The sequence below is a fragment of the Fundulus heteroclitus genome, unplaced genomic scaffold (assembly GCF_011125445.2).
Source record: "Fundulus heteroclitus isolate FHET01 unplaced genomic scaffold, MU-UCD_Fhet_4.1 scaffold_66, whole genome shotgun sequence".
NCBI classification, from domain to species: Eukaryota; Metazoa; Chordata; class Actinopteri; order Cyprinodontiformes; family Fundulidae; genus Fundulus; species Fundulus heteroclitus.
Window position 1 is genome coordinate 679,837 of NW_023397099.1, and position 14,316 is coordinate 694,152.

The 14,316-nt window shown below is 40.0% G+C and overlaps 1 protein-coding gene across 3 annotated transcripts in view; it reads left to right on the forward strand.

Annotated features, from left to right (window-relative positions):
• The window catches only part of cmah (cytidine monophospho-N-acetylneuraminic acid hydroxylase), an 81,467-nt gene that overhangs the window by 49,767 nt on the left and 17,384 nt on the right, over positions 1 to 14,316 (forward strand). For all 3 annotated transcript variants that reach the window (XM_036133683.1, XM_036133686.1, XM_036133684.1), the window contains 2 exons: positions 4,393 to 4,567; positions 6,600 to 6,716. In XM_036133683.1, the coding sequence (XP_035989576.1) occupies positions 4,393 to 4,567; positions 6,600 to 6,716 (292 nt within the window). The remainder of the gene's footprint in view (positions 1 to 4,392; positions 4,568 to 6,599; positions 6,717 to 14,316) is intronic.

Genomic DNA, 14,316 nt, shown 5'->3' on the forward strand with positions numbered 1-14,316 from the left:
ACAATATCCCAAGCTTTGCACATCAACTTTAATTCAACTTTACAAGTTATGCCTTCATTTTGACTTTTGACACAAACATCTCAACGGTAAAAATAATCTGTGACTTGTAGGTAGTACCCTTGATCAGACAGCAGAGGGCACTGCCTGCTCCGTCAGTCTGTACCAACCGGAAATACGGCCTACTGCCATGTTGCCTTCCAAGAACCTAGCACACATATGCCTTTGAAGAACGCAGCTCTCACTGTCATACAGTGTATACATTTAGATTTGTTTAAGTATTTGATTTTCTCTGTACTTAACTGTGCACTCCCACAGTTTTGATCATGCAATGGATTTGTTTGTAATCTTTCGTGACCTGCAGTTCTTCATTGAAAAGGGGATATTTACCAAAGATGTGGATTTTTATTATTATTATTATTAATAATAATAATAATAATAATAATAATAATAATAATAATAATAATAATATTAATAATAATATTATTATTATTTTTATTATTACTATTTTTCATTAAATTGTTAAACTGAATTTTTTTTTACCTCTGAATAGAAAAGGTGGACACATCCTTTTTATAATTTTATTATTTTTTCTGGAATAAAAATCCACATCTTTGGTAAATATCCCCTTTTCAATGAAGAACTGCAGGTCACAAAAGATTACAAACAAATCTATTGCGTGATCAAAACTGTGGCAGTGCACAGTTAAGTACAGAGAAAATCAAAAATCAAAGAGCTGCGTTCTTCGAAGGCATATGTGTGCTGGGTCCTTGGAAGGCAACATGGCAGTAGGCCTTATTTCCGGTTGGTACAGACTGACGGAGCAGGCAGCACCCCCTGCTGTCTGATCAAGGGTACTACCCACAAGTCACAGATAATTTTTAACGTTGAGACGTTTGTGTCAAAAGTCAAGGCGTAACTTGTAAAGTTGAATTTGTGACTCACAGCAGCAGATTTGTGCAATGTACTCGTTGATTTGTATTTGTGTTAAGGAAAAAAAATATAAAAAATGTTTTTTTGAAGATTTTAATACACGTGTAATACACTGTAGCAAAACTGAATGACAGACATTTATGATGTGCAACTCACAGAACACAATTTGTGTACTTGTACTCAAGAATTTGAAAAGGTGTAACTTTATTTTGTACTTGTGACAGATTTAAAAAAAATCTGCAATTACAAAACACCAAAGTTACAATGCACAAATAGTTTTGCAAGAATAGTTCTGGACCATTTGGAGCAAAACAGAATGTAAGAGGTTTTTGATGTGCAACTCACAGAACACAATTTGTGTACTTGTACTTAAAATTTGAACAGGTGTAAAAGAAATTGTACTTGTGATTTTTTTTTTTTATTCTACAAATACAAAACTTATTTTAAATTTAACTCCCTCTACAACTTCAAATTCATGCTTACAAGGCACAAATCGTTTTGGAACAAAAGAACCTTCATAGAAATAGCTCAGACTTTTGCCCAATTTACTGTGATATCACCAAGACCTGCTACACAAAGATACCACAGGTGACAGATAAATGAAGATGTTTTACTTTTCTTAATGAAATATAGCAATGGTGTCGTTACATTATCGTTCAGTTAGTGTGAAAAAACTGAAAATGTAACACATGTTAGTGCTATCACAAGGGATTGCTATGTTGGTTAAAACTCAATTGATCACTCTATATAACACGTTATGAGAAAGAAAACGGCTCTGTGGTCATTTCCAGATGTGTCACGAAAATATTAGCTTTATGTTATTAGATTGTCGCATTGTCTGTCTGCTGAAACCAAAAATCCACCTTCCTGAGTCCATCACAGCTGTTGCTGGTTCTCTTTTTTTCTTTTCTTTTTTTGACCCGCATGAATAGATAATATAAAGCGGATTTCACGTGTGATCAAATGAACACTGAATAAAGGCACAGCCAAAATTATCAGATTTAATAAGATTTTAATTCGACCAACAACCATATAGAGATATTAACCATATTAAGAAAAGGAGATATGTCGCTTTTAAAAATAGAACAATGTATTAGGAGTTTAAAAAAATCTATTTCATTTTATTAGAATGTGATGTTTAAAAATATTTAGACTTCACAAAGCTGGAGGTTAAAGGTTTTATTGATTTCAAACACTCTCCTGACGCAGGGGATACAAATGCTGGTTGTTTGGCACAACAACACCGTTTGGCACAACAACACCTGTTGCCTGTGCTATCCTAGCGCAGCAGGTCTCGGTGATATCACAGTAAATTGGGCAAAAGACTGGGCTATTTCTGCCCTGCGATGGACTGGCTACCTGTCCAGGTTGTACCCCGCCTCTCGCCCATTGACAGCTGGAGATAGACACCGGCACCCCTCGCGAACCCAGCAGGGATAAGCGTGTTAGAAAATGAATGATGGATGGTCTGTGCTATTTCTTTTTCCTTGCCATCAAGATCTCTCTCAACTGGCACCAGAAAATGCTATTATTGGGCTTTCTTCGTCAGGAAACAGATGCATACAAACATCTTATGGGTGCAGCCATGATGAACTGGTGAACTCGCACAGCTGACAATACAGCGATCTGATTGGCTGAGCAGCAAAAATCGAATCACGTGACCTCTTGGAGTGCCACAGTTTAGATTTTTTGATGGCTATAACTTATTAATGAGCAAGTGAAAACGTGGGAACATTGGTGTTTTGAGATCACTGCTATGTGTAGCAACTTATCCCGGTGCAAGAAAGTTGCCCCCTGACAGTTCATATGAAAAGTCATCCTACAGATTCTGGCCCACAGCCTATATCTCCCTAGAGACAATCTCCAACTTACCTCCGGTGTTTCCAGACCAGATAAAATATAAACTCTCTGCTGGTCTGTTATTTTCCCAGTGTGACTTACCTGGAAAATCTACTAAAAGGAGGTACTGTAAAAACAGCAAGAGCCACCATAAAGGGGCCCTTTTGAGGTGGAGAGGCACTGAGGCTATTCCAAGGTCCACTTTGATGCTTCGACTGAAGTAGTGCACGCCTCATGAACTTTCTGGCTATCCATTTCTTGCTCTTACCTACTATTTCTCTTGAAAAGCTGACTCTCATTTTGGCCATTTGACATTTGACTATAGAAACCTCTCCAATTAAATTAAAGATGCACACCGAGCCACATCATCTGAAAAAAGCAAAGATGAGAACCTAATGTTTCCAAAACAGGCACTCTACTCTCATGAATACACCTTGATATTTTGTCCACAAATAATCAGAGACAAGAGACAGGACCAGCGCAATCCAAACTGCATGGTTTACAAGGTCAACATGGTGTGGAGAAGGCAGAAAAGCCCTTGCTTTGGATACCTAAGGAATGAATTGTGCTTAAAAGCATCATCAGGATCCTGTAGCCCTGCAACAACATCTACAAAATGCTTTCTCCAGAGCTGCAAAACAAATATGGACAGAACAGCAAACTCCCATTACATGACTTCCTCAGGAGTTCCACTAGGGTGAAGATTATGCATATAAACCTATCTTTAACCAGATGAAACCTCAATAAGCCTCAAAATCTTTTTTCCAAGAAGTACAAGGCACAATTCAGCCCACTGTTCCAAAGTCAGGACAAACGCTATACGTTTCCTGAATCCCTGCTGCAGCTGTCTAGACATGTTCCAGGCCTCCATTCAAAATAGTGGAAATGAGGAACAGCTGAGACTAATGCAGACAGATGAGCTGAGGGGAGGATTGTAAATGAACAGGAACAGAAGGGAAAAACACATAGACGAAATCCAACAGAAATTATACAAAATGTGCAAAGAATGAATCCAACCAGCCCCACCCAATCCACAAATGCATGAACCAAAACAGAACCAACTAGGGAATCTAAACAGGAAAAACACAGAAACATCAACAAACCCAAAACTCAAAACACCTAAGGACCATGTCATAATGTACAAAAGCAAAGTTGCAAACGCGCCACAATGAGGTGAGAGTTTCACGAGACAAAAGATTCTTAACACAGTTTGCAGCAGAAGGGGTAAACAATCTTTTTCGCTGTGCAATATATTTCCTATTCAAGGCTTGTGCATTTTCCTATAGTTTTTTAACGGTTTTACGGCAAAATATGAGTTTGGCTTTCTTCTAAAGTTTCTTTCAGCTAATTCAAGACGTGATAGCCATCAAATGTTTTCTCCAAATTCTGAAAATAAAAATGAGTACTTTAGTTGCGGTTGAGTAGTTTCACATCCTGAAATCATTTTTGGCCCCAGTAAAAAGACGAGCCTTTCATGATGATGGGGATCTTCTCAATTATTAATTTAAGTACTAGACTGAAAAGTTATTAAAAAAAACTAATGTGTTAAAATATAATCAAACATTTTAAACCTAATTTAGTTTAACATTTTCTTAACTTCATCTTTGCTATGATCAATTACAGCGAGGCCATCACTGACCCTCCAGCCAATACCAAAATCTACAAGGACAGCTGGGAGTTTGACTTCTATGTGGATGAGCTGAACAGCACTGTCGATAGTGAGATATTCAAACATCAGGGCTGGATCCAGTTTTATTACACCTGGGCAGGCTTTCAAAACTACAACCTAGTGGTGCGGGTAAATATATTTGACCAGAAGGATCAGCTCTACTCTTCTTTAACACCTTTTGCAGAAACCCTTGGCTCTTCCATTCTTTTTTTTTTTGTTTGTTTGTTTGTTTTTCAATGTTGCTGCATTGCTCTTTTTTAATTTACTTATTTGTCTTTGTGAGGAAATCTGTGTGACGGATGCACAGAATCTATTTTTCAAAGTAAAACTAAAAAAAGAGAGAAAAGTAATGAATTACTTCTAAAGCTTTGCACACTAAAAACCAATGTATTAATGACAGAATGTATACGTAGAATGGTTTAAATGCAGGCTTTCTGTTCAGCCATTGCTGGTTTTTGGAAGTTTTAGGAGGCACGGTGTCCCCTGTTTTTCTGTGACTTTAACATTTGCAGTGCCTATGCTGTATACTCAAAAATCTAAACACTTGTAGATAGTTTAAATACTCTTGGCTTATATTCCAGCACTCAGTCTTCCTTAACAGGAGTTTATCAGCATGCAATATTTGATTTGGCTTGTCGCCTACCTCATAAACGTTCTTCAAATGTCCGTTAACCCCCTCTGTTGGTGTGCCCCAAAGGCACATCACAATGAAAACAGTTCCAAGAAATGGGCCGGACTAACATCAATGGAAACATTTTAGCACCAATCAGCATGAATAATTCATAATTCAGCATTTACCACTCAAGACCACAGTCCCAGCATTTTATCTACAATTTAGGGTTCAGCTAATTGAGCTAGACCTGTTTTAGGTTCCTAAGCGCACATTATTTTAATTTTACATTAGACTAGCTAAGCTAAGACTGTTCCGTAACCAAGATCAAAGCCCATGAGGCCCCATGGTGGCTGATCAGCATGGCTGACTTCCCCAGCCACCCTCTCCTTCGGATGTTCCAGGCAGAAGTGGTGAAGAGTCTGAGTTCCATGTGGCTCGCAGGGCATGGCTGGCTGCTCCCAGCCCCCTCTCCTCGAGGGCTCCAGGAAGAAGAATGGGCTTATGAATCTGAGGAGTGGTCTAGGCTCATATGGCAGGGCATCCTGCTGAGAGAGGCTGTCTCAGCCTGAAAGTGTGAAATTATTTTGCTTACAAACCCCTTTTGAGTTAACTTCTGGTTTCATGGTCAGAATTCAATCTGACATCAATTTTCTCATCATGGCTTTAACATCATGGTGCAACACCCAGCAGATGAACTCACACCCCTCTCCTGCTAATGCTGAACAAGGTCTGCACTGATGGGAGTGTGGTTTCGCATCACTGCTCCAGGCAACAAACACAGTAAAACTTAGTCTTGGTTTTAAATTTCTAAGCAGCATTTGGGGCTACTGTGATACAGTGGCAGGCAGAGTCTTGCAGTCTAAAAGTCATTTGATTCCAGCTTCTTTCTGTTACATATTAGTGTACCCCTGTGCAAGGCACTCAACCCCAAGTTATCTACCGATATGCCTACTGGTGTACAAACGCGGGAATGACTGCACCACCTTGAGTGGTCAGGGTGACTAGAAAAGTATTTTAGAAATTCAGCCCATTTATCCTTTAAGCTAACAAAGGTCTTTGCAATGATATAAGATATAATCTAATCATATAGTACAATGACCTTAAGCTGACAGTTGAAGGTAAAACAAAATTTATAGAAGTTGAAGAAAAGCTTCCACACAACATTTGACACCCTGTGAAAAACTTAACTCCCTTTCCATGTTAGCAAAAAATCTCCCTGCTGAAACCTTAAATTAGTGTAGTGAATAGAATAAGATAAGATAAGATAAGATAACTACTCTTGTATTGTCCCACAATGAGTGTTTTGGACTGATTACTTGTCACAGGTGTGACAGTGGCAAACAGTTACACAATTGTACAGTTACAGTCATATAAGAGGATTTGTTGTTAAAGACAATAAAAAGGATATATAAATGTTTTGCTTGGTTTTCTTATCTACACCTCTTCTTCATTCTTCTCATGCAATCTCTTACTCTCGACCCTTTTTATATATAAATTAAAATCTGGTAATAACTGGCTTTTATTTTTACTACAAACTTTTTCATTTAGATGATTGAAACAGATGACAACTTTAACCCACTGAGTAATGGCTATGACTACCTGGTGGACTTTTTGGATTTGTCATTTCCTTCCACGAGGCCGGAGAGAGAGCACTCCTACATTGAGGTAAGCACCACAAAAAGAACTCAAAGCAGCAAAAAGGAGATATTTTCTCTATGTTAGCGTGTTCTCTTACAAAGCAAGAAATTTAGATGACTAAAAATATAATCTTAAAGGCTTAAAGATTATTTAACATCTGTGTCCTTTGTGTGTTGGTTGCAGTTTTTAGGCAGAATGACAGCACAAACAAGAACTTTTGAAAAAGGGATAGCATATTTTATGTTTTAGCTGCAGACATCTTACCAATGATGCTTTTTTTCAGACTTCTGAAAAAGTTAAATGATGATTTCTAACATTCTGTGTTTTGACAGTGAACAATGAGCTTTGTCTTTTCTGCATTAGCACAAAAGAGTTTCTGAGCCATCCATTCATTGACGTTTTGGACACACTGACTTAGTGACCATAGAGGAATACATAGAAAATGGATAATATAATATTGGGCTGGGCAATATGGCTTAAAAATAAAATCTCCAATTTTATTATACCATATCCAATAAATCTTTTTTTCCCTCCTTTTTGTTTCACACAAAAAGGACTTAAAGAAATTATTTTTTCAAGCATTTCATCTAATAGTTGACCGGAATTCGAAGTGCAATTAAATACAAGCTATGAAACATGCTTGTAAAACAAGGTGGCGGCCCTGCCATTGTAAGTAATGGAAATATGACTGCTTGCTGCTAGTGGTAATACACAATGAGCTAAGAATGTAGCTTCAAGCTAACTTTAAAAAACAAGTAAATGAGTAAATTAAAGTTCCTCGGAAAAAAGTTTCCTCAATGCAATTGTCAAGGTTTTGGCGTATTTAACCAACATGCAGACCATGATCGGAAGACAGAGGGCAGTTTCAAGATGTTTATTTAAACACAGCTTAGGCAGGGGTAAATGTGTGGACGAATTGCGACGAAGCTGCACCTGAGAGAGCCGGGGCACGCTTGATCTAAAGGTATGAGAGGAGAGGGGTTTGTCAGTGCACAGAGTACTGGTGATGCAAAGGTGGAGGAGAGGGGGGAGCTTACCACAGAGCATGGGAACTTGGCTGGGGGGAGGTGAGCGGAGACAACATATGTTCAACATTGCATGCTATTCTCTTAATGGAAGCCCAATGAGTTCATTGGCAAAATAAAATCCTGATTTTCCAAACATTAAATTGTTGTGCAATTATACATTGTTTAACACTAGAAGTCCCACGGATACGAGAATTTTCGTCAGCCCCCAGTCCCCCTGACAGTACTTCACAACTCATGAATCCCTTTTCAGATGTAAATGCCCCATTGGCGCTGTCGTTAGAGAATCATTCCACCCCCTTCAGTTTCTGTTTTAGCTCAAACGTCTCTGTTGACGAGTGTTTTACCTGGGAGCATGGGGTAAATAATCATATTTGTAATTAAAGATAACTAGGTCTACGTCATCAGTGTCGCCAACACCGGAATGATTTCAGACAGCGGAGCCACTCGCGCAGCGATCAGCTGATAACTGATCTGTACAATGAAAATAGCTGTAGAGAAGCCACTGGTTTAGATATGTGGATGACACCTATGTCAAAATCCAGTTAAAGGAGGTGGAAGCTTTCACAAGACACATCAACTCGGTGGACAACAACATCAAGTTTACTCGAGAGGATGCCAACGACAACAAGCTACCTTTTCTCGACTGTTTGGTGAACATGGAAGGAGATGGAAACCTCAACATTGAAGTGTATAGGAAACCCACACACACAGACCAATATCTTCTTTTTGACTCACACCACCCACTGGAGCACAAACTTTCGGTCATCAGAACCTTACAACACCGGGCCGAGCATGTCCCAACTAAAACAGAAGGGAAGCACAAGGAACAGAAACACATCAGAGATGCCCTCCAAACCTGTGGGTACCCTAACTGGGCTTTTGTCAAATCAGCAAGAAAATCCAAAAGACCCGCTGCAGAACATAATGATGAGAAGAATAAACGCAAAAACATCGTCATCCCATATGTTGCTGGAGTCTCTGAAAAACTCAAGAGGATTTTCTCCAAACACAAAATCCCAGTACATTTCAAACCAAACAGGACCCTCAGACAGAGGCTGGTGCATCCCAAGGACAACACCCCCAAACCTAACCTTAATTTCACCCTCATTCAGGTGATCAAAACATTGTTCCTTTAAGCCAAGCCAATAACGACCCTGACGACTCCTTGTTACAGAGGAGTGGACCAGTTTCGGTCCAATCTGCTGGTTTAATGGCTTTAACGACCGCCCATTACTAAGGGGTGGTCCTGTTTTGGTTGAATTTGCATGTTATCTAAGCCATTACAAGGCCTTTGTTTGTCAATTGTATAAAGCTTGTTACTCCACATTACTCCAGACTTTTTGAATTGAGAAACTTCCTGGACAGGAAGCGAAACGTCTTCAACTACGGAAGTCCAGTTGCTTTGTTTTGTTTTTTAACTTTTTTTGGAATAGCTGTAGAGAGGGAAAGCAAGAATATTTATACAATAATGACCATCTGCCCTGTTTACTGGGGGGCAAATATAACTCAAGTCACTTCAGCGAGATCTCGCACACACACATGCATGTACGCGCACATATACAGTCATGGCCAAAAGTATTGAGAATGATTCAAATGTTAAAACTTCCAAAGTCTACTGCTTCAGTTTTTATAACGGCCAATTTGAATATACTCCAGAATGTTATAAAGATTGATCAGTGTAACAGCAATTAATTGCAAAGGTAATATTTGCCTAGAAAATGAACTTTATCCCCCAAAACACATTTCAACGTCATTGCAGCCCTGCCTTAAAAGGACCAGCTATCATTGTTTCAGTGATTGCTCCATTAACACAGGTGTGGGTGGTGATGAGGACAGGGCTGTCATGATTAAGTAAGAATGACACCACTGGACACTTTAAAAAGAGGCTGGTGCTTGGCATCATTGTTTCTCTTCTGTGAACCATGGTTATCTCTAAAGAAACATGTGCAGTCATCATTGCACAAAAATGGCCTAACAGGAAAGAGAATCGCAGCTAGAAAGATTGCACCTCAGTCAACAATCTATCGCATCATCAAGAACTTCAAGGAGAGAGGTTCCATTTTTGCCAAAAAGGCTCCAGGGTGCCCAAGAAAGACCAGCAAGCGCCAGGACCATCTCTTAAAAGTGTTACAGCTGCGGGATCGGGCTACCAGCAGTGCAGAGCTTGCTCAGGAATGGCAGCAGGCAGGTGTGAGTGCATCTGCACGCACTGTGAGGCCGAGACTCTTGGAGCAAGGCCTGGTCTCAAGTAGGGCAGCAAAGAAGCCACTTCTCTCCAGGAAAAACCTCAGGGACAGACTGATATTCTGCAAAAGGTACAGGGAGTGGACTGCTGAGGACTGGGGTAAAGTCATTTTCTCTGATGAATCCCCTTTCTGATTGTTTGGGACATCTGGAAAACAGCTTGTTCGGAGAAGACGAGGTGAGCGCTACCACCAGTCTTGTCTCATGCCAACTGTAAAGCATCCTGAAACCATTCATATGTGGGGTTGCTTCTCAGCCAAGGGAGTCGGTTCTCTCACAGTCTTACCTAAAAACACAGCCATGAATAAAGAATGGTACCAGAATGTCCTCCGAGAGCAACTTCTCCCAACCGTCCAAGAGCAGTTTGGTGATGAACAATGCCTTTTCCAGCATGATGGAGCACCTAGCCATAAAGCAAAGGTGATATCTAACTGGCTCAGGGAACAAAACATAGAGATTTTGGGTCCATGGCCTGGAAACTCCCCTGATCTTAATCCCATTGAAAACTTGTGGTCAATCATCAAGAAACGGGTGGAAAAACGAAAACCTAGGAATTCTGAGAAAATGCAAGCATTGATTGTGCAAGAATGGACTGCTATCAGTCAGGATTTGGTCCAGAAGTTGATTGAGAGCATGCCAGGGAGAATTGCAGAGGTCCTGAAGAAGAGGGGTCAACACTGCAAATATTGACTTGCTGCATTAACTCATTCTAACTGTCATTAAAAGCTTTTGTTACTCATACGATTGCAATTGTATTTCTGTACGTATGTGATGACAACATCTGACATACACATAGAAACCAGTAGGCAGCAGATCATGTGAAAATATAATATTTGTGTCATTTTCGATACTTTTGGCCATGACTATATATACTGGAGGGCCAACTGAGTGTGCAAGCCGGAAAACTACAAGTCGCCTCCAAAGCTTCCTCTGTTTGGTGGATATTGGTATTCTGAGGACCATCAGAGACTACACAGTCCAGCAGGGTTGCATAACAGAACATGGCTGGAAAATGAGTGTGTATGAGCTGATGGCTTTCATTGCAGTCCTGTTTATGAAGGCAGCACAGGGGAGTGTTGGCGCCATGCGGGATTTGTGGTCCAAAGACTTTGGGAATTCACACATCAAGGCCACAATGCCTCGAAACCGGTTTCAAGATATGATGAACAGGGGGGGATTTAGGAAATTTGGGGCCTTAGGCAAAGAAACCCATGGGGCCCTCTGAATTGTGAAGACAACACATAAAACAGACCCATTATACAGATACAAAATTTTAATACAATAGACATACATTATTTTTTCTACCTTTTGTCCCTCTCTTATCCCTTTTCTTGTTGTTTTCCTCTATGTTTTCTTTTGTCCCTTTTTCTAGTAGACAAGCCATAATCTGCTTATCTGTCCTCCATTTTATATTTGAATGAAATAATAGCTGGAAATAAATCTGCCCCCGTCTCCATTTCTTGGCAAGATCCTGTCCTTAACCTGGAGCGGTCCTCTCAGTACTATAGAGCAGCTTGCACGATCAGACAGCTGATTGGCCAGAGCTGGGTCATCTTCAGGAAGTACACTGTGCTGACTGCTTACCAACAGAATGGATGATGCTGGACTCTCTCAGTCTGGTGGAACAACATCATTATCAAAGCCTGGCAGGATAATTGGGGCCCCCAGGAACGGATGACACTCTTTTGGAACGTGTGAAAACAGACAAATTTGCTGCTATCTCAAACATCTGGCAACAGTTTGTACAGAACTGTGTGTGTGTGTCCTACAGTCCAGGTCAAAAACAGTAAAAAACAAAGCAACTGGACTTGTTTTCCGTAGTTGAAGACGTTTTGCTTCCTATCCATGAAGCTTTCTCAATTCAAAAAGTCTGGAGTAATGTGGAGTATCAAGCTTTATACTACTGCCCAACAAAGGCCTTGTAATGGCTTGGATAACATGCAAATTCAACAGAAACAGGTCCACCCCCTTAGTTATCCACCAACCTACAGTCCAGGGCAACATATTACTGTTGATGAGCAGTTATTTCCATCAAAGGTTTGTTGTCCCTTTCTGCAATACATTGCATCCAAGCCTGATAAATTTTGAATTAAGTTTTGGATTGCATAGGATCTGGACACAAAATACATGTGTAATGCTATCCCCCATTTGGGAAAAGATCCCTCTCGCCCCACAGGAGAAAGGCTGCCTGAGAACGTTGTTGTGAAACTGATGGAGCCATTTATGGACCAGGGCAGGACTGTAACTATGGACAATTTGATGAACTTTGTTAGAGGTTTATGCAGGAAAAGGCAATACAAGAAGAAAAGATGAGAGAGCATCATGAGATAAAGAGATGTTCTCATGGTAAAACAACACAGTGCCAGGTGTGCAATCTCTACAACAGGAACCACAGCACTGAGCGTTGTGTGTACTGCACAAAGTAAACCTGTCGCAAATGCAGGAGGGACTCACATTGGGTTTGTGGAAATTGCTAAATGGGACAATTGTAGCTTCATATGTAGTGCTTTTCCTTGGGTGAAATCAATGTTACTCCAATACTGAAGTCATACTGTTTGTCATTTTCTAAGCTGAAATGTTGAATGACATGAAAAGGCGAGACAAGACAAAATACAATTATTCTATAAATTGTTCTTTCTTTCACATAGTGAGCTTTGCAGTACAAATGAGTCTGTTGGTGAATGGACAATATAAATAGGCTGTCAATTCAATTCAATTAAATTAAATTTTATTTATATAGCACCAAATCATTAAAACATGTCACCTCAAGGCACTTTACAAAGTGAAGTTCAATCATAGTATACAGATTGGGTCAGATTATACAGATTGGTCAAAAATTTCTTATATAAGGAAACCAGTTGATTGCATCAAAGTCCCGACGAGCAGCATTCACTCCTGGGGAAGCGTAGAGCCACAGGGAGAGTCGTCTGCATTGTACATGGCTTTGCTGCAATCCCTCATACTGAGCAAGCATGAAGCGACAGTGGGAAGAAAAACTCCCCATTAACGGGAAGGAAAACCTCCGGCAGAACCGGGCTCAGTATGAACGGTCATCTGCCTCGACCGACTGGGGGTTACAGAAGACAGAACAGAGACACAACAAGAGAGACAAAAAAGCACAGAAGCACACATTGATCTGTAATCTGTTCTACATTAGATGGTAGTAGTGGGTGATCCGTCTTCTCTGGATGATGTCACAGTTAACAGAACGCCAGACCAGGTGTACGTACTATGAAGATAAAAGAGAGAGAACAGAAAGTTAAAGCAGAAATGACAACACGTAATGCATAATTGAAGAACAGTAGAACTCTATAGAGTGAGAAAATTAGATCCTGATGTCCTCCAGTAGCCTAAGCCTATAGCAGTAAAACTATAAAGGTAGCTCAGAGTAACATGAGCCACTCTAGTTATAAGTTTTGTCAAAAAGGAAAGTTTTAAGATTAGTTTTAAAAGTAGACAGGGTGTCTGCCTCACGGACCACAACTGGGAGTTGGTTCCACAGGAGAGGAGCCTGATAGCTAAAGGATCTGCCTCCCATTCTACTTTTAGAGACTCTAGGAACCACCAGCAGACCTGCAGTCTGAGAGCGAAGTGCTCTGTTAGGAACATACGGGGTAATCAGAGCTCTGATATATGATGGAGCTTGATTATTAAGGGCTTTATACGTTAGAAGAAGAATTTTAAATTCTATTCTTGATTTAACAGGATGCCAATGAAGGGAAGCTAAAATTGGAGATAAGCAATGCCTTTACCAGCATGCCTTGCCTTGTTGGAAAAGCATGGTTATGACCTGTTCTCAGCTCAGGAACTAGGACCCGTCACAGGTTATTTGCATTACAATAGGGACAGTTAGCAAGGTAGAGTGAATACACAAACTTGAAGAGGGGAGGGGTTGTTACTTTTTTCCATTCCTCGCTCATTTACTAGGCAAGGCAAGGCAAGGCAAATTTATTTATATAGCACAATTCAGTACAGAGACAATACAAAGTGCTTTACATGATTAAAATATAGGAATAAAAGCAAGTAGGGATAGAATGTAGAAACAAAAAAAGAACATTTAAAAACAGTAAAACAGTTTAACTTGAAAATTCAAAGGCAATTTTAAACAAATGTGTTTTTAATCTCGATTTAAAGGAACTCAGGCTTTCCGCACTTTTACAGTTTTCTGGAAGTTTGTTCCAGATAAGTGGAGCATAGGAACTAAATGCTGCTTCTCCGTGTTTGGTTCGTGTTCTAGGTATGCAGAGAAGGCTGGAGTCAGAGGACCTTAATGGTCTGGAGGGTTTATACACTGATAACAAGTCTGTGATGTATTTAGGTGCTAAGCCATTTAGGGATTTATAGACTAACAGAAG